General features: G+C 33.9%; 1 protein-coding gene across 1 annotated transcript in view; it reads right to left on the reverse strand.

Annotated features, from left to right (window-relative positions):
- Window positions 1-15,806: 15,806 nt before the first annotated feature.
- The window catches only part of Oatp30B (Organic anion transporting polypeptide 30B), a 157,989-nt gene continuing 152,417 nt past the window's right edge, over window positions 15,807-21,378 (reverse strand). The window contains exon 18 of the mRNA XM_090385245.1: window positions 15,807-16,194. Within this exon, the coding sequence (XP_090241371.1) occupies window positions 16,164-16,194 (31 nt within the window). The 3' untranslated portion in view covers window positions 15,807-16,163. The remainder of the gene's footprint in view (window positions 16,195-21,378) is intronic.

Genomic DNA, 21,378 nt, shown 5'->3' on the forward strand with positions numbered 1-21,378 from the left:
GTCTCTAAATACATATGACCAGGTTCGACATAAGACTCGATGTTAACCTAATGCAGTAATGGACTTTAGAATCTGTTTGAATTTTAATTTCTACTTTAATATCCTTCCAATCCTGTGTTATTTTGATGATAATATTCATTTATTCATCAAACATTAATATATCTCACAGATGAAAAAAAAAAATGACATCAGTAAAAGCAAAACAGGAGGTCTGAACGATACTGTTTGGTCAGACAGTAAACAGGAACAAGAGTGAATAGAAAATCAGACAGTAAACAGGCAGGAGATCTGATAGTACTCCTCTCAAGAAGCTGTCAGACCTCCTGTTCACTGCTGTAATACACTCCAGTTGTTGTTAGCAGAGAGGATACCTTCAATTATTCAGATGATAGATGATATACATCTGTCACTTAAGTTCTATTTCAGTTCTCAGTATGGATATAGACCGATCCATCTGCCATTGTCTACAGAACTACAGTCGGAAGTTCTGCAGCTCCATTTACTTTACACACCAACACTAATGATTATTGTATTATTCACTAGCTGCCATTCAAATACAAACGCAAGAGAGGATTATACACCTCTGACATGATTTCATATTTTTAACAACTGCAAAACTTAAACAAAGAAAGTAACCATGAAATTTTTGATAGTCACCAAAAAGATCGATGGGTAATAGACTTCGTCAAACGCCTGTAATAAATAACATTGGAGATCACTCTAAGAGAGCACCACCCTACACCACCGTGTATATATGTATATACACTGGTGTTCAAAGAAAGTGCTTTACCTAGGAATTTCACATTTCTAACCCTTTTTCGCGATGGTATGTTATATTAATGACTAGCATAACAAATAGAATATAAACAAACGATATTTATTAATAGTTAAGGCAAAGCTAAATGACTGTGTACACCCCGCTATGTTACACTTTTTCCCGAATGACGATGGTGTCTTTCAAGATGACAATGCGCCGATCCATCGGGCACTTGTTGTGCAGGAATGGTTTGAGGAACACAATTCTGACTTCCAGCATATTGATTGGCCTTCGAACTCCGCCGATATCAATCGCATAGAGCACTTGTGGGACACTATGGAAAGGTATATCAGGCGTCTGGATACACTAATCACCTCCATACCTGCATCGCTGACCGCATTACACACAGCTTGGTTGGCCATACCTCCCGAAAGCTTCCGACACCTTGTTGAATCAATGCCATGTCGGATAGCTGCTGTGATGAGGGAAAAAGGAGGACCTACGAAGTATTGGGTAGATGGTCATAATTCAATGATCACTCAGTGTATATATAGAAAAAAAAAATTTGCTCAACACCAGACTCTGGGGATTTCCGCTAATAACATTAGTCAATGAAGAGCAATGTCCATTGATTACTGCTCTTTGCCCTCTTCCACTCAATCATCCCCTTATCCATAGCAGCAACTTGCCCATAATACCACGATGTTCCAATTTGTACAGCAGTATTTTATGTGCAACTGTATCAAAATGCAGTGTATAATGAACACTGAATTCATTAGAAGTGTATAAGAAGATTCATTATCAGTGTATAATGAAGACTGGATTTATATCATCAGTGTCATTTTTTTTTCACATAGGATATGTGATATTTTCATTTTCTCCATCTTTATAATACTGCCGATACAGCTGATGATTTGAAATATTTATTTTACTTTTAAATAATTAATTGGCTTAAATTAAATTAAATTATCATATTAGGTCACCCGAATATTTTTATTAATCTGCCGTGCATTGTGTATTATGTCTCTAAATTGCATGTGTTCTATGGTCGATTTGCCAGTTTTGCTGGACGAACCCGAGTTGAGGGTGGGGAGAACCTTGCCATCTATGCCTGAGACCAACTAACTCAGCCATAAAAATTCTTCAAGTCAGTTCCAGATATTTTCTAAAGCAGACAACAGAACCATTACTTGAGATCGAGATCCGCTACTCTCAAAAGAATTTCTGCAGCAGCAATAGTATTAGTTTTAGCATTAGTAGTGGCAAATGACGCATGGAAAAAAGCTTATACATCAACCAAAAAAACCTTCCTTCCTCAATTTAAATGTGTCATCTCACGTGTGTTGCCTGAGCTAGGAGAAGAATCTAGCATACTGAATCTATTCAAAGCCTTGACACTTCAATCAGATCTCCTAATTTTCAGAACTCGTCTTTCTCGATAAGTGAAAGATCTCAGTTATTTATTTTATATATGCTACATTTTATATTCAATATATTTATTGAATTCCATGCTATACTTTATATTTCAACAAACGCACAAATTTTAGTAATATAAAAATAAAAGAAACAATATTTTATATCAAGATAGAGGCGCCAAAAGAAAGAGTAAATAATTGCCATTGCCATCATTAACAGTAGGGCACAATTTTTTATTCTTGCCTCAGGTACTAAAATGGTTCAGCACGGCCCTGATGGGAAGGTCACATATCGAGAACTGACGAAAGACGGCCCAAATGAATTTTAGAATGGATACTGCTTGACTCTAAATGCCCAACAAAAAGATCAAAGACTAAGTAGACTGATGAAATTTGCTAGTATACAATCGTATCAGAAAGCACAAGACTGCAGTTGCTGGAAACATGTTGAGAACTTCATCCTGCAATGTATCGACAATGGTTGATATATGTATATGAATATACTAGTGTTCAAAGAAAGTGCATCACCCAGGAATTTCACATTTCTAAACCTTTTCGCGATGGTCTGTTACATTAATGACTAGCATCACAAATAGAAATATAAACAAAAGATATTTATTAATAGTTAAGGCAAAGCTAAGTAATATTTGACAGGTGCTCTCAAAATACAGTATTCCAAAATGAGCATTTGCAACCTTTATACAAGTTTTCGTAAACACGATAATTATAGTTGAAACAGTGGCGTAGCTACCATGAAGGCAGGTAAGGCAATTGCCTGGGTGCCCGGGCCCTTTAGGAGTCCGGCATCTTTGGCTGTCTCCTGTTTTTGCAATTTTCATTAATTAAGTAGGGGCCCGAACATATTCTTTTCCTCCGGACCCGAAAAAGGGTAGCTACGCTACTGGGCTGAAATGTTATCAGAAGCCCTCTATTTGCTTGTTTATCATTTTAAATGGAAAACAAAATGAAAAGTTCACAAGGTGCAAACTAATATTTAGTTGAACGGCCTCTAGTCCTGATGACAGCAGCACAGCATCGAGGCATTCACAAAATCAATTTCTGAAGATAATCAACTGATAGTTTGTGGTTCCAAACACCAATTATGGCTTCCTGAAATTCACAAAGGGTCTTTGGTTTCTTTCTGGCAACTGCAGATTCCACACGATGCCAACAGTTCTCTATAGGATTCAGGTCCGGCCGGGCTGTTTCCTGGCCAACTAACAGTTGTAATGGACCGTTCTTCCAACCATTTTTCACCTGTAACAAATGTAAACACATTACTGTCAACTCTAATGCAGAAATGAAGCTAAAGTAACTACAGAAGTGCCTACTTACACTTTTCGTCCGATGACAAGGAGAAGAGTCGTCCTGAAAGATGCAGTTACTTGGCAGGTTGAAATGGTCTGTAATGGTTGGCAGCAATTTGCCTTCCAATATATCCAGATATCCATTGGCATTTACAGAACCTTTTATAAACTGCAGGTGACCTACTCCGTGATACGAAATGCACCCCCATATCATTTGGCTGGTAGGGAATTTCACTGTACACACCATACAGTCTGGATGGTATTCTTCACTTCTACAGTGAATCGTTTATCTCCCATCAGAGCCATGCAGGTTGAATTTTTTTTCATCCGAGAAAATAACTGACTTCCACTGCTCGGGGGTCCATTTGACATGCTTCTCACACCAAATTAATCGAGCCCTTTTCATTTTTTGTGAGGAGCTTCTTCTTGGGACTACGGGCTACAATACATTTATGAAGAGGCATCTTCTGACTGTTACTGCACTTTCTACCACTTCTGTATGTTCTTCCCATTCTCTTTTCAGCTCAGAAGCTTTAAGGTTTTTAAGGCATAAGCACTTCAAAACGCGGTCCTGTTTTGGCATAGAGACTCGTTTGCATCTGGTTCCTTTTTTCCTATCAGCAGAACCAGTTTCTTAAGTTTGGAAAGATATCTACTCACTGTCGACTGATTACAAGACACGCTATAAGCAATTACCCCGGGACTCACATCTGGTATGGGCTTGGCACACCCAGGGTCCTGAGCTGGACATCATCATTCTTCTCTTTCTTGGTGATTCTCTTCTACTTTTCTCTCTCTGGGTAATTCAGAATTTTTTTTTTGCCTGGTGCAGCATAAGCCTCAGGCTTCCTTGCACGATATGGCTATTAATAATATGACAGGAAGAATAACCTTCCTCATGTAAAGCAAAAATAGCAGTTTGTTTGTGAGGTCAACCTCACGCAAGTTGCCATCCTGAAACAAGCAAGGAATGACTACAACTCTTGCAGAATGTGCTCATATAGCTGAAAGTAACAGCTGATGCTATATTATGTCATCACCTATGCTTGTCAATCTTATCTAATGCAATCTGTAAGAAATATTGCCATATACTCATGTTATTTGGACAACAATTACAATTTTAAGGGGTAATGCACTATCTTTGAACGTCAGTGTATATACTTATTGTCCTTTCCATGTCTGTTTGTCTGCATTTGTGCCCTCATGCATAGCAGTTGTTAGGATTGCCATCCTCCCCATACAGGATGAAAAGATTCGATTTCGAATCCCGTCGATAACAGAAGAAATTTTTATGGAGTCTTTTCCACAATGTGGCTGAATAAGTCAGTCTCTGGCGAGGGTAGCATGGTGTTTTCTCTGAAAAACTCAGATTTTTTTGTCCAGCAAACAGAAAATTGCCCACAGAACACTCATGGCCTTAGTTGCTGATGCTGCTTAAAAAACCCAACAACTGTCTGCATGTAACAGAAGGGAACAACAAAGTGATGATTATAATTACATTTCATTTCTGTTAATCACAGGAAAAAAAATGAAAAAATTCAACTAAGAAAAAATATCAAACACTCGTGAAATAGTAGCCATACAGTATCAGCTAAAAAACAAGGTCATTCATGTGTACTCACCAAGAATGTCTAGTTCTGCCTTAAATTTATTCAACCCATCCACTTCCAAAACAACAGCTGCAAGTCTGTTCCAACAATCAAGCACGCTGGCTGAAAGCAAACTTCCACACATCTATCTTGCAACCATCCTTCATCAACTTGAATTTATGATCCCTCGTGTGTGTAGTCTGAGCCAGCGAAAGAATACCCAAAACATTTGGATTCTCAATCTACTCAAGGCTTTAGACCTGCTCACAAGTCCCTGATCTCAAGGTGCTGCAGTTTGCAGAACTGGACTTTCTCGGTAAGAGTACCCTTTTGTTCCCTTCACAAATGTTATTTGCCTTCTCTGCATCCATTCTAGCAAATCTACATCCTTCCTGAAGTGAGGTCTCCAAACCTGTATACAGTACTCAAAATGCAACTTAACCATGGCCTTATACAAAGGGATAACCACCTCCTTATCCCTGCTATCAAAGTTTCTGTATGTTATTGACAAATCCCATGAGCTCTCCTGGCAGCATGTGTGCTGATCAGAGCATTTCATGTCTGACTGCACAATTATTCCATTTTTTTTTCATTCTCCAATACTCTGAGTGTAATATCACGCAGTTGATGTTACTGTTACCCATGTGTAGCACATCGCATTGTCAATGTTAAACTTAACTGCCATTTCCCAGCCGATCTGCTCAACTATCCTAGTTCCTGTTGCAGTAGCATATTGTTATCAATCATCCTGCAAACCTTTGTATCATCTGCAAACTTAGATATTAAGCCTGATATACCTTCATCATTATCACTGATAAATATTTAAAAAAATATGTAAAAAAAAAAAAAGGTAAAGTGCAGCCATTATCAACCCACTGTAGGATGGAAGCCTCCTCAACAAATCATGCTGAGGGAAATGGACCATAATCTGCCACATGGTCCAGTGCAGGTTGGCAGATCAACCATATTCAGCAGTCAGGGTCTTGAACCCCGGTCTACTCAAAGAGTGTGTGCTACTGCACTCCCGCTCATGACCACTCGGCTATGGAGGCCCCATCACCAAACCCTGGGGAACTCCACTAATAATATTAGCCCACAAAGGGCAGTGCCCATTGATAACCACTGTCTTTTTCCACTTAACCATCCCTTTATCCATAGAAATAACTTGCCTTTTATGCCACTTTGTACAGTTGTTTATGAGCAACAGTAAATCCAATTATGTCAAAACCATTTTTTGCCTATCAGATTAGTTAGACAGCCCCTTAACAAATCCATGCTGTGATTGCAATATAATTGCATGGCTTTCCAAATGGTCCTGCATTACTTTAACCAGTGATTCCATTATTTTCCCTGGAACAGATGTTAAGCTAACAAGTCTAATTATTCATGTCACCTTTTGATCCTCCTTTATGAATTGGGGTTATATTTGCATTTCTCCAGTCCATAGGGATCTCCCTTGAATCCAATGATGCCCTCATAATTATGGCTAAGGTTTTGCTGCCTCCCTGAATATAACCGGATATTCTATCTACCTCTTTATGTCCATCCTCAATTTCTCCTCCACTTTCCTTTCAGTTATTAGTCATTTTACCTCCTTGTTACAGTTTGATAAACTTCTGGCATCCTCTTCCCTAAAGAATTTATCCTGTGTGAATGTAGAGGCAAAATATCTTTTCAATTTGACTACAACCTGAGCAGTATCATCAACAGTTAACCCATAGACATCATGCACCCCAACATGATTCAACCCCTTCCCTCTACTGTTAATATAAGAATAGAAGTCTTTGCTGTTTTTCTTTGCCAGACTTCTCATAGTCTCATAACGGAGGTTAGGCAAGCTAAGGCATCTGCCTTAGCTTGCCTAACCTCCTTTGTGACTTAGACTGATTTATATCTACTTGGCATTCATTTAGGTCTAAGCTTTGAACAGTATTTCTTTGATATGAAATGCCTAGTTGCTTCTTTGATTACTTCCCATTTGCTGTTGGTAATATCATCAGTTCCCACTGAACACAGTTTAAAGCCTGTCTGAGACCTCTGTACATACCCTTACAAAAGCAAAGCCTTTCCCTTTACAGCAGTTATACCTTTAATTAAATTCCACATTAATACATTGTGATCGCTGCCGCCCAGTGGGTCTCTTTCCTGCAGATTCTTAATGCATGAATAATCACTGCTGATAAACAGATCAAGAGCACTGTTTCCTCTTGTTGCCCCTCTAATATGCTGCTATAGAAAACAGTCATCCCAAGAAATCAACAAAAGTCTTGTTAGTGTGCAAGTGACCAACTGACAAACTCCATCTGGAAGGTTTAAAATCCCACATTATAAAGCATTCCGATTTGCTGGCTCTCTCCATTTCCCTGTATAGATGTTCTGGTATACTCATCATGGTCTAATGACCTATAAGACATTCCTAATCTCAGTTTTGTTTTCCCAATGCTTATATCACACCAAACTGAATGAACACTACACTCATCACCCTGTCAACTGGATGCACTAGCTTAGATTTAATATTCTTGTTAACTTAGAGCATAATCCCTCCACCTCTCCTGTCCTTCCTGTATACATTGTACTCCCTATATTCAAATTCAGCATCACTTGTCTAAGTGACACCACATTTCTGCAATCTCTGCATTCAATGACTTAATCTTTACTTCAAATTTATTTACAATGCTCCTAGCATTAGTGTACATGCATGTGTTCTTACTCTTAGTTACCCTATCACATCCCATACTATTACTAATTACCAAATACCATTATTATTTCTAAATACATAGGACTAAATATGGTCAGAATGTGCTAAATTTTTTAACTTAATTTTTGTTTCTCTCAATTTCTGTTATTCAAATTAATTTTAATATATTACGTTCTTAGCGTTTTTTCACCAACCTTTCATGGAGTAAAATAAAATAAAACAAATCTTGATAACTATATTTACAATAACCTGTATTTACAAAATTAATATACGTATTACAATATTAAAAGTATTAAAACACAAGATTAAAATCATTATATACTAAGTTAAAAGCGATAAAATCCCGTAGCTTTCAAAGGCTCCAGCCTTCTTCTTCAGCAGTACTCTCTATTATTCAGTACACCTTTAAATATCAGCAGGGTAATGGTAGGCATCACATGTTTCCATTCTCACGTGTTCCGCTCTCTTGCATTGTGGAACCGGAAGTGGCTCGAACGGAAGTCGTACGGAACCGTTCATCCTTTTTTAGGATAATAGTCTCTAAAAGGGGGTGAATCCGTACACCCCTATCCCTATTAATGTTGGTTGTAGAGCTGATCCGCAAACTCTCGAGCCACTTACGGTCCCAGAACCTATGCGCCCGATCGGTGATAGTGGTGATTTTGGGAGAAGCAGCACCAGATCTCCCCAGACGATGCCACTATCACCGATCGGGCGCATAGGTTCTGGGACCGTAAGTGGCTCGAGAGTTTGCGGATCAGCTCTACAACCAACATTAATAGGGATAGGGGTGTACGGATTCACCCCCTTTTAGAGACTTATCCTAAAAAAGGATGAACGGTTCCGTACGACTTCCGTTCGAGCCACTTCCGGTTCCACAATGCAAGAGAGCGGAACACGTGAGAATGGAAACATGTGATGCCTACCATTACCCTGCTGATATTTAAAGGTGTACTGAATAATAGAGAGTACTGCTGAAGAAGAAGGCTGGAGCCTTTGAAAGCTACGGGATTTTATCGCTTTTAACTTAGTATATTTTAATGCATTTTAATCTTGTGTTTTAATACTTTTAATATTGTAATACGTATATTAATTTTGTAAATACAGGTTATTGTAAATATAGTTATCAAGATTTGTTTTGTTTTATTTTTCTCCATGAAAGGTTGGTGAAAAAACGCTAAGAACGTAATATGAATATACCCAACCTCAGAGGCCTATTTGAGGAGTAATTTTAATAGTGAACTCAGTCTGATCCTCCTGCCATGAAGGGTGTATTGCAACATCAGTCTGTATATGTTTTTGTTTGTAATGAAATTCACCATGTCTTTCTCTCTAATGCTATTGACAGCGGTGGTCCCAGGAGTTTCTATAGAAGTGGGCTAAAGCAGTATTCTGGTGAACCTTTAAGAGCTTTAATTATCATGCAGCAGTAAAAAATCCAGATTATTTTAATCATGGGAGATTGCTATAGTCCTAACATGGGACCACCACTGCTGGTGATTAAACTAGCTGTGTCACTAAAACATCAGTCTGCATGTGGCTTGTCCAGATTTTCTCCTGGTTCTGAATAAGCTGTCTGAAAAATCAGATATCTGGATATATTGGTGGGTCTATAAAACTGAGGGCTCTATATATTCATGACAGCACACTATTTTGAATTAGATAACTATTTTATACTTATACAATATACTTTTTAAAGTTAGTGTTATTAAAAAAAAAAAAAAAATGCTTAATAAGTAACATGAGTCGAAACCCTTCTTTTCTTACTTCACTTAGCATTTCCAGTTATAGTTCAAGGTCATGTTATTCCCACAGTTCCTGTGAGGATAAATACACTTTCTTGGGACATGGAGAGCATGCAGTTCATTTATAATTCATCTCTGGAATGGTCAACAAGTGAAGTATGATCCAGCTGTTCTCTGTAATATTCAATATCCTGATAGGCAGGTTAAGATAGTAATATGTAAATAATACAAGCATATAAAAATCTTATGTAATCTTAAATGCTCATAAGTAATAACATTAGTTAACATTAATTGGGACATAAATACACCGGAGAGATTTATGACACAGAAAGTAAGGGTGTAAAAAGTAAGGGTGTAAAAAGTATGGATGGAAGCTTTCTTTGTATTTACTTGTAAATATCCTTTTAAATTAATAAAGTAAGGTTTGCAAAAACAAAAAACTTCTTTCTTTGATTCTGAAGTCTCAAATTTCACCAGTGAATCTACTACCTTGATTTACGAAATTTTATTTTTATGGTTCATACTGTAACCTCGAATTTAAGTAGATGTTTCATTCTTCAATTTAGGGTTGTATTTATTATCTAACACATCACATCCTTTATTTGAACAATCTCCTGACAATGTTTTATTCTGAAATATTATTTTATTTTAGTATTTTATCCACCAACTTTACCCACATTAACAATAGTATACTAAAACAAGGTAAAATGTATATGAAGACTACAAAGTACATAGATGCAATGAATGTGTAAAAAATCTAAAATAAAAAATAAAACTACTAAAAATGGAATTTTTTTTTATTCAATAAAGGGGTAGAGAGAATGGTGAAATCAATAAATGATAATGTTCCATTTAATGGCATAATCTATGAGTGAACATTTCTTCAGTTTGAATTAAAATCAAGGAAGAACCATTTTTAAATGTTTTAAAACAAACAATACAGGAAAATGTTAAAACATTAAGGAATGAGAAAAAGAAAGTGTTCACATTTACTGTACACACACATATATATATATATTTATTTATATTTTTATTTTGCTTTTATTTATATTCTTGCATAAATATCAACAACTTTGTTCAGAGAAAATAAATGATACAAATATGGCTTGAAACATTTCAGTAATGGACTGATTGTTAGTCAAGTACTTATGGCTTTTACTTATAAATAATGTACAGGTCATCTTCCACATCTTCTTGTACACAGAAGTCAGAAATTAATGAAAGTGAAGAACAGAAAGAAGTGCATAATAGCACTAAATTGCCAATATTTCATAATTTTTTAAGAGTAGATAATAAAACAGTCCTAAGGATTGAGCAAGAAGCTCACAACAATCTAGTACTATACTGGCTTGGTTTAGTAATTTTTTTGCCAACACTAAATTGTATTACTAATTAGGTTAATTACAACTGGATTTAATTTTAATTATGAAATTATATTATTAAATTACTAACAATGATTTTTTTTAAATATTTGCAATAATTCAAGATAAATATATGATGCAACCCCTTAAAAACATTTTAAACCTACCATAAATTTTAAATAACTACAGTTAATTTCATTTTGGGTGATGTGGTCACTTGATCGCTGCAAACACCTGACATGTGAATAAGTAATGAAATTGTATATTCATAATGAGTTGTTTATTCTCAACTATATTTAGAATGAATTCCTTCTTCTCCAGATCAACTAAAATTCAACATTTATAAAGGTTTCTTACAAATCACCAAAAATAAACATTTTGCCACTCTAAATAGTAACATGAAATACATTGAGCTGTAAAGTAACAACTGGATGCTGCTTTCTCTTGCAAAAATCTTGTACCGCATGATCACATGGTCCAAATATTGCTCCAGCATATTTGCACTTAACTTACTCAACTAGCAACTAACTCAGCAAGCTCAATGTCACTATTTTATACTACATCCATCTTCAAAACAACTTTTGTAAGTCAAAGAACCAAGTGTATTAAAGTAAAAGATACAAAGAATTAGTATGAATTATATATTGCTTACAAGGCCATTAATTTAGGGACAGCCAATCATTTTTAGCTGGAAACAAAAGAGATAAAATGGTGAAGGTTATGGACTGCACAGGTTCTTGCAGTTAGCAAGAACAGTGTTACCACTAATAAGGCATTTTTCAAAATCAAATTTTTATTTAAAAATTTAGAAACTAAAAACCAGACACTTGCATGCAGATCTGACTGAGATGTTTAAGGTCTTAAAAGAATTAAGCACACTTAATGTCAGCTCGCTCTGGGCATGGTCACAGATTTAAGTACAGGAAAGACAATGGTAGACTAGATGTAAGAAAATTTGTTTTTAGTCAAAGAGCAATCAGCTGTTGGGAAAAGTTACTCTGAATCAAGAGAACTTATATACAGGACTTGTCACTTTTATTTTGAAATGCTTATTCCCCCCCCCCCCCAAAGGCAGATGTTATATAAACTTTTGCATTCTGCCAGTTATATACTAATACTATATATATATATATTTTTTTAATTCTGGGATGAATATCCACCTCAAGCAGAGTGTGGCAACTTAATAAATACAAACAACATGTTCAAAACACAGGCATACAGAAAACTGACAGACTAAGACAGATTCTGAAGTCCAATGAGCGAAAAATTATCAAAACAAGCATAATTCTACTAGATGTACCAACAAAAATGACACAAATTATGGAGGGGATGTGCCATAGGGATCATGCAACATATCTTGGAACCAGAACATGAAATTCTCTTGAGAAACACCGATCTTTTAACGTATAATTTTATAAATATTAGTTCATAAAAAGAATATATCATAAGAGGCTCACTGAAAGGTGCAACCCTCAAATGGAAACAAATGTCAGTCATAAGATTAAGGATAAATGCAGGCCTTTTTCAGTGGCATTCTATTTGCAATGGTAAATACTAATCACATCAGGGTTAAACAGTTGGTTCATAATTGACCAAAAATTTTCTGAAGTAATGTCACATCTTACAAAAGCTCAAAAAACATACTTGCAAGTAAAAAACAGTATAGAATTATAGTACTTTAAAGTTTAGCATATGTATTTCATATCAATGTTCACATGTTTGATATATTGCATATTGCCTTTATAGATGAGTTTTTGTTAATCCAAAGGAACATTTCTACACACTGTAGTTTTGGAATAATATAATGTGCTCATTATATCAGCATGTATAATGTCATTATTTATTTACATATGAGGTTTTGAATATCTATTTCTAAAGTGCAGGTTATACAATTCTTAAGGATGCCTAGTAAAGTCTTCCACTACTCAGCATAAAAAAATAAAACATCTAACTACAAAAAATGGCTACACATTAAGTACATATTTACTAATAAATAATACACAAAGAAAGCAATGCAATTAATAGAGTTATGTAAACATTTACTACTGGTCCACAGACTTAAAAAAAAACATTACTAACTTAAAGAGAAAGAAAAATTAACTATATTTAATAAAATTATAAATAATGTAGACAAATCATATATCTACATAAATTTAAATAAGTAGAAAAATTTATAAAAGAAAACATCATTAACAGTGATTATGATAACATGATAACTGAGTTCTCAAAAGATTTCTATTGTCCTATAGAGATTTTCATGCCATCTCTCTAATCACATTTCTGCAGATAAATTAAAACATTGACTACATAGATGTCTATATGACAGACAATTTGAAGAGCAGTAAGAAATTCTGAGTAATAACTTTTTTTAGGTTCTAAAACCAATTGCACACTGACATATCTGAAGAATAATCACAGTTTATATATCAAAATAGAACTTTTATCCTCAAGCATGTGTTATAAATTAAACCACTATGTCACCAATGGCAGGCACTAGATTTAAAATTATCTTGTGTGTCACTTAAAATTTTCATTGGTGCACATACAAAGAAGTTTTAGTTTCTAAACTAAGTTACATTTTCTTAAATTATAATCTGAACTTTTCTACGGACAAAACACATTCTCATGTCTGTTGTGTGCCCATTAGAACCCTTACCATCTCTCTAATTTTGAACAGCTATTGCTCTAAGATATGTAAATTATATAAATAGAATACAGGCACTATTAAAGATTTCAAAACTGGACAAAGATAAATCAGCCACTAAAGTTTATGAAGAAAGTATTATGGGAATTTATCTACAATAAAGGAGGTTGGCAGTTTAGTTATTTTCTGGAGGGCTAGCTGGCCATCAGGTGAGCAACATATGTATGTACACTCAATCTCTGGGCTAAATATTCGGAGCAATTTGATGCACTAAATCCACAGTAATGACATTTATATGATGCACGAAAATCGAAGGAGGAAATGGAATAAGGAGATTTGCTATAGGTCATTAAACAGCATGAAGAATAAGGCAAATGCAACATTGCCTACAGGGTACTGAAATGGCTTTATAAATTATTCATTCAATGAAACTATGTACTATGTTGTAGTAGCACTGGTACATAGAATCTTGAGGGAATCAATGATAAAGATATATTCCAAGGATATTCCAGATGGAAAATTTGAAGTTTTTTAAACCATTTATAGTTACTTCTATTATGTGCTCAAGTAAAATTATGGCTAACATTAAAAGTGGCACCACAATTCATAGAAACCAAAATCCATTTCATAAACAAGTTGCACATTAATACAGATCTCCCCTGGGTTCTGTTGAATTTGCCACCAGCACATTAAGGAAGTTTTAAAAATGCACAAGCTATCTGATTTTTTTTTTTTTTTTTTTTTTTTTTTGTAGCCATTAGGCCTGCATAAAATAATCTGCATAAACATAAAATAATGATCACATCACACATATGCTAATACAATATTATTCCATGTAACATTAGGACAGTTTGCTTCTGCTATGTTCATGCATCACAGATATTTTTATTTCTTCATTTAATTATTAATTTCCATTGAGAACTTTATATTAAATATGAGTTTTAATCATTGTAAAAGTTCTAAATATTCAAATAATTTTTGTTGAAAATACAACTATTATTTTGATGCAATCAGTAAGAACTGATTGTGTCAAAATATTGATACATACATATATACCAGGTATCAGCAATAATAACTGATTGGTATGACATTCCCATCTTATGCATTAATTTCCAGGAATACATTAAACAGATAACTCAAAGGATGCCTGTATGCAAAAAGTGTGAAGAGCTAACAGTTCTCCAAGTTATTTTTGTCAGCAAGATCAAATTTAATGTTTCGACGAATATGTCCCAGGATTGAGCCTAGGACAGTTGTACAGGATCATATTGCATACAAATTTCTCACAGTATTCACTAATCATGCACATTTCTTTCTCCATTTAAATATATTGTGAAACTTGAGATAAACTTGAGAATAGCTAAAGTAGTATCTTTTCTCATAAAAGCAAAAAAAATCCATAAAATAAAAATGGCTTGCCCTGTGAATTATCATAATATTTAGATGATGGAGGAGGGGGGGAAACCATGTTCCCGACAGCAATTCTCCAAGTGGGAAAACAGCACAGCTGCAAGGGCAATGGAATCTCCTTATGAAGAAAATATTAAGAAACTTTAAGAGCAAAATATACAAAGGACAAGATGAGAAGTTATTTTCAGAATTTGTCCTGAATTATCAGTGAATGAGTAGGAGTATAGTACTGATAAAATACATATTTTTTTATTTAACAGAATAATAATAAAAAAAGCTTTTGACTTTCATCTAGAAATAAAAAAGGTGCACAAAGTTTAATGGAAAAATAGTTTACAAGGTTCCTATAGCAGGAATTTCATCTCTATGGTTGCAATACAATGCAACTGCCAGTTGTCCAGCTGTTGCACTTTAAAAAAAAAATCACTTTTTTTTCAGAGAAATGTAACTGCCATTTACGGGTAATGCACTGCCACTTCTCTAGAGGTAGCATTTATTATCTGGATAAAGGTGGTAGGGGACTCCGGTTGCATTCTATTGTTTTGAGAGATAAAATGTCTATCTAGATACTTGTAGAGAAAATGTTATTTATAATTAGCAAAGTAAATTGACACAGCAACTCACTAACTTACAAATGGTTCAAATCCTGCTATTGAACACATACATAATTTGATATAAAATTGTCAAACCTTTTTGGTGCATTCAAATGTTTCTTTAGTGGCTGCTTTTGAAATCTAGCCCTCATCTATTAACTCTTAATTGGAACAAAGTAATGTAGTATATAAATACATGGAGGAAAATGATACATACATATTTTTGAAAGTGAGAAATTTTGCAGAAATTATTATATTAAATCAAAAATTAAGACCCAAAAAATGTTAAAATCAATCACTAAACAGGAAGAATGTAATTATGAAATTATCCTTAAATATAATAACTACACTACACTACCCACACTTTAATTATTAGTAAGGTACAATATTCAGATATTTACACCACCTTTATTTTATGTATAAATACCTATAAAAGGTTCTGCTTTAGAACCTATATACCTGATTAAGATGTTATTCAGTTAGCATAAGGTACTGCAATTGCCTGTACTGGGAAAAGGGAGTGGTAAAAAAAAACAAAAAACACTGTACGTTAGTAGTAATTAAAGTGTTTTGTTAACATACCATAAGAATTTTATGAGTGATCACCCATGTAGCACATCATCGATGAAGAAGTTATCACCCTATCATCCTGGCCAATTAACTTGCTTTTTCTTTCTGTTAGATATTGTTAAAATAAAAAAAAAAAAAAAAAAAGGAATAATAATAAATAAAATATTATACTTCTACATCAATAGATGATGCAACTACTCAATTTTAAATGCAAAGCGATTGTCACAAATGCAAAATAAGATAAATACTTTGTTTTGAATTTCTGCCCAGCTTTAGGCATCTTATATTATAAAATAGCTGCAGACAGAGGGCCATATGATCTTGCACAAAAAAAAAAAAAAAAAAAAAAAAAATATATATATATAGTTACAAAAAAAAAAAAAGTTAAAATCTTTTAGCTCATAAAATTATATATTAATAAACTAATTTTGTTTTTGCAAGTCTGAGAACGATTTAATATACTGTGATTTTTTGTTATTGGTTTACTTTCGTATCTTAGGAAGTGCAAGTGGTTAAAATGATTGAGTTTGATGGCTAACTAATTTATCATTTCATTACGTTCTACTAATTCCAACATGAAGAATTTTATAATTTCTTCAAGCAATGCTTAACTAGTTTACAACATGGAATAAATATTATTCGATCAGATGGCATTAACCTAATCTTTAATTGTAATTACTATAATTAAATAATCACAATCCTAGTTTAGTGAGAAATAGTAAATGTCTGAATTTGTAGGGGTTAGAGCTCATTCAGAAAATGAAATGACTGCAATTTAGCAATGTTTTATTTGTTAATTGTACTGCTAATCAATTAAGAAAACAGGTATAGAAAAAAATAACAATATGACCAGAGAAATAGATGCATCTTGGAAACTAACTTTTAGTAAAGTATCATTCCAACAAACATCAATTGTTTTTTTTTTTTTTTTTAAACTTAAGATAAAATAATGTCCATTATGGAATGTAGAGATAGCTCTATTCTACAAACTGTAGAAAGTATTTTTGCATGGAAGTTTTAAACTAAATCTTGGTACAATAATACTAATCTATTTATTGTGTTTTCTACTGTTCACATAGGAGACCCGACACTTTCAAGCCACAAAAGTGGTGGAAGCATAATTCAAACAACTATGAAGCATTTTTTTGGGCAGCAATTAGATGGTTTTTTTGAACTTTATATTCCTTTTGGAATAGAGGTGAAAAGAAACTTTTTTTTTTTTTTTTTTTAATCACAGTTTGTTTTTGTGGAAGGACATAAAAAAATATATATCTAAAAAATCCTGTTTCTGGAATGTTGTTTTGGTCATATTATTATTTTTTCTGTAATTATTTTGTTAAATTAATGTATTAAAAGTTTTTTTTTTCTTTTAATTGCCTACTAAATATGCACAAAGGTATGTGCATTTTTTTTATATTATGACTTGGAAAGGCTGGATTAAAAGAAAGAGATTCTTGGAGGTTAGACCTATACTGACTATAAGGACTTTTAGAACTACAATGATTGTTAATGTTTGAATTCAAGCTGACAAGGAAAAAAAATCTACATGCCTAAAGAAATTTCTAGTAATTCCAGGAAAAAAAAAATTCCCCATGTAATCTTTTCCACAGCTTAAAGCAGCCATCCTGATAGTATTTATCCAATAATATTGGATACACAGAGTCCCTGCATTGCTTTTAACCAGGCGTCAATTGGGTAAAGTCATGCCAACAGATATAAAATGGGTGATCATGTAATAATGAGACCTTTCTTCCTTAACAGATTCTGTTGAGGAAAAAAAAAAAAAAAAAAAGAGGGGGGGGGGTCTCGCAAAATTTTTAAATGAACACATGCTGAGAAATTCTGGAAAAATAACTGAATTTTTTTTATAAATTCATAATTATTTCTGCAAAATTTCAATAAATGCACCCAGAAGAACATAGGCCTCATACTGCCAAATAAAAATGAACCACTGAAAAGTGGGGATTTTTCAAAGCCATCTAACAAAAAAATAACTATGAATTTTTTTAATATTATCACAAACTGAAGTAAATGCATAGAATAATTCCTAAAAACCTATCAGAGCGAGATTGTGACTGTTGCTTTATCTGAGAAATATAGAATGCAGACACACTGGTACATCAAAGATCAGAAAAAAAAGTATATAAATTCTTCTTAGGAAGATTAAAAAAATTCAAGGTTAGCATCATCTCCAATGATGTGCTGCAGTGTCAAGTTCCTGTAAATTTGAGAGAAAGATAAGAAAGTTGAATCTTGCCGATAATGTTTGCAGTCAATGAGTATATGCTTAACTGTAAGAGCCAAAGTACAGTGTAGGCACTGAGGTGGAGCATTTATCACTTAGTAAGTATAGATATATACCTGATATATATTTATATTCACTTAATAGATATATTGCAGTTCTGGCAATAGCATTCAATGTATGCTATTGCCAGAACTGCATCTTCCTACCAGTTTGAGCAGGAGCTAGAGGTCCAAAATCATGGATCACATGTGACCTGTATCACTATTATTTGTATGAATGTGTAATAATTTGCTCTTGGAAAATTTTAGTGCACTGGCAGCTAACCTACTGTGGTATCAAATATTTTAGAGAAGCAGTAGCATCCTTTCATTTTCAGGAAATCTGCAATGAAGTCTGTTTATAGCAAAGGCTTAATTTTTTTCATTTCAAACCTGAAATGGGTTCTAATTTTGTACATGAGATGGATGAAGAATATCTGAATTCCATTCTTGATAATATTTCTTGCTTTTTTTTTTAACCTGGCACTGTTTGTATTAAAAGTTACTTGACCGAGAACACAGTGAAAAATAAATACCACTATCTTTACATATGATATGGAAGGTTTTTTTTTTTTTTTTAATTTTTATTAGTAAGCCACAAAATTTTATGCCTAATTGCTAGAATTTTTTAATTCTAGCAATTAGGCATATGTCATCCAGTCTATATGAAAAAGAGAACAGTCACAGAATTATTTTCTGGGAGTTTTTCCCAATCTTAAAAAAAAAAAAAAAAAATCTTTTTTAAAGAAAAAAAAAACAATTAGAAAAATGCTAGATAAGAATAAAAGGACACAAATGAAGCAGAAAAAAAAAAAATTTTACTATGCCCTAACAGACAAAACAAAACCAAATTATGGTGTGCAATCAACATGTGATCTTAGTACCAGACTGACATACATTGTTCTCCACACAAAATATAAACAAATTGAATAGTCTACAGAAATAAATTTGGTAGGTCCATCTTTGAAAATTTTAATGTTTAGTATTAGTAATTGCTATATGGTGCAAGGAAGCCTAAGGCTTATGCTGCACAAACTAAAAAAAAAAAAATAAATAAAAATACAAAAAAAATTATAAAATTAATCAAAATAAATAATGATAAGAGAAAAGGAAATAGACAACCTATGCATTTCCCTCTTCCAGTGGGTAACTGGAAGAGGGAAAGTAACTATCCAGCTGACCTTTGAATTTCCCCAAACTGTCAGCCTCTACTATCCATGCAGGTAACTTATTCCAGTAATTTATAACCTGCTGACTAAAATAAAAAAACTTCCTGTAATCCAGTCTAAACATCTCTCTAACTAGAATTTATGGCCCCTAGTTCTATAATCATTTATAACCTTGAAAATTTCATCATCATTCATTTTACTATTGCCTATCAGAGCCTTAAACACCTCAATCAAGTTGCTTCTAACGTGTCTAGTTTCAAAGTTGTGCAACTCACATATTTGAAATCGTTCACATAAGGCACTCTTTTGGCAAACTCACCAGGCGAGTTACCCATCTTTGGATCCTTTCAAGAAGCTTGATGTATTTTTTTTTTTAGGTGTGGTCCCCACACTTGAACACAGTATTCCAAGTGTGGTCTAACAATAGCCTTATATAATGGGATTATGACATCCTTATCTCTACTAGCAAATGTTTGATAAATCATTGATAGGACACCATGGGCCTTCCTTGCAACCTGTCTACAATGCTGGGAGAACTTCATGTCTGACCATATTGTAACTCCTAAGTCCCTTTCTTCCAGTACTGACTTTGGTTCAACTCCACCAAATGTATAAGTTATTTTCAGGTTACTTGCTATTTTAGAAGTCAGTTGAAAAATATTATAGAAACTTAACCAAAATCTGAATGAAAAAAAGTACATTTTTTATAAAAACTATAAAAGATGTAAAATTTCCAGATATAACCCACATACATACACAACAAAAAAGCTAGCATGCATCTGGAGTTGCGATGGCAGGTAGGGGTAAGTCACTAATAATTTATCACTTATTTTTTTAAGTATGCTTGCCTCCTGACAAATATTTACATTGAGAATAGCAAATTCCCATTCAAACTTAGACTTAATATAGCCTGTGGATAATTTTTATTTTATATTAGATAACAATAAAGGACTGGTGCTAGGTGATAAAATTATAGTAGCTATTCAGATTGGTAAGACAAGATTTCCATTTAACAAATCCACTGGATTCAAAAAATAATTCACATATTTAGATTTCAGTAAAGCTTTTGATACTATTCATCATGAAAGACTAGTGTACAAATTCAAGCAGTGTAGCATTAGGAGCAAGTTATTGTCATGGGATGGTTGAATGGCAGGAGGCAGCATGGTCATTAATGGTCAACTTCTCTTCATGGATTGATGTTACTGGGGTTCCCCAGGGTTCTGTGCTGGTCTTCTTATTGTTTTTAATGTTTATTAATGATATTAAAAACTGATATTATTAAATATTAAGGGCATATCAGGCTTAATGTCTTAAGTTTTCAGATGATACAAGTTGGTAGGGTGGTTAATGACAGTAATCAGGATATGCTACTGCATTAAAATCTAGAAAAATTAGGCAGATGGACTGAAAAGTGGCAACTGAAGTTTAACATTGACAAATGCAAGATACTGCACATGAGTAGCAGTAATCCCAGAATAATGTACCAACTGTGTGGTACCACACTGAAGGTAGGGGAGGACAAAAAAGAACTGGGCAGTAACTGTGCAGCCAGACACTATGTTCTCTGAACAGTGCAGATAGACTGCTAGGGCAGTTCATGGGATACTTTCAATGATATACAGCAACTTTTCCAGCAGGGGCAAGGAGGCAAAAATTATTGTTGTAAAAGGGAATGGATAGGCTGCACCTTGAACACTACATGCAGATTTGGAATCCTTGTTTTAGGAAGGATATGGAGCTTGGAATGGGTTCGAAGAGAAACAAGATTAGTCAGGGCCACAAAAGGGTACTCTTACTAAATTCTTCTTTCTGTATATTACAGCACCTGGAAACC

This window comes from Mastigoproctus giganteus, chromosome 11, assembly GCF_048544385.1.
Source record: "Mastigoproctus giganteus isolate SK-2022 chromosome 11, ASM4854438v1, whole genome shotgun sequence".
Taxonomy (NCBI): Eukaryota; Metazoa; Arthropoda; class Arachnida; order Uropygi; family Thelyphonidae; genus Mastigoproctus; species Mastigoproctus giganteus.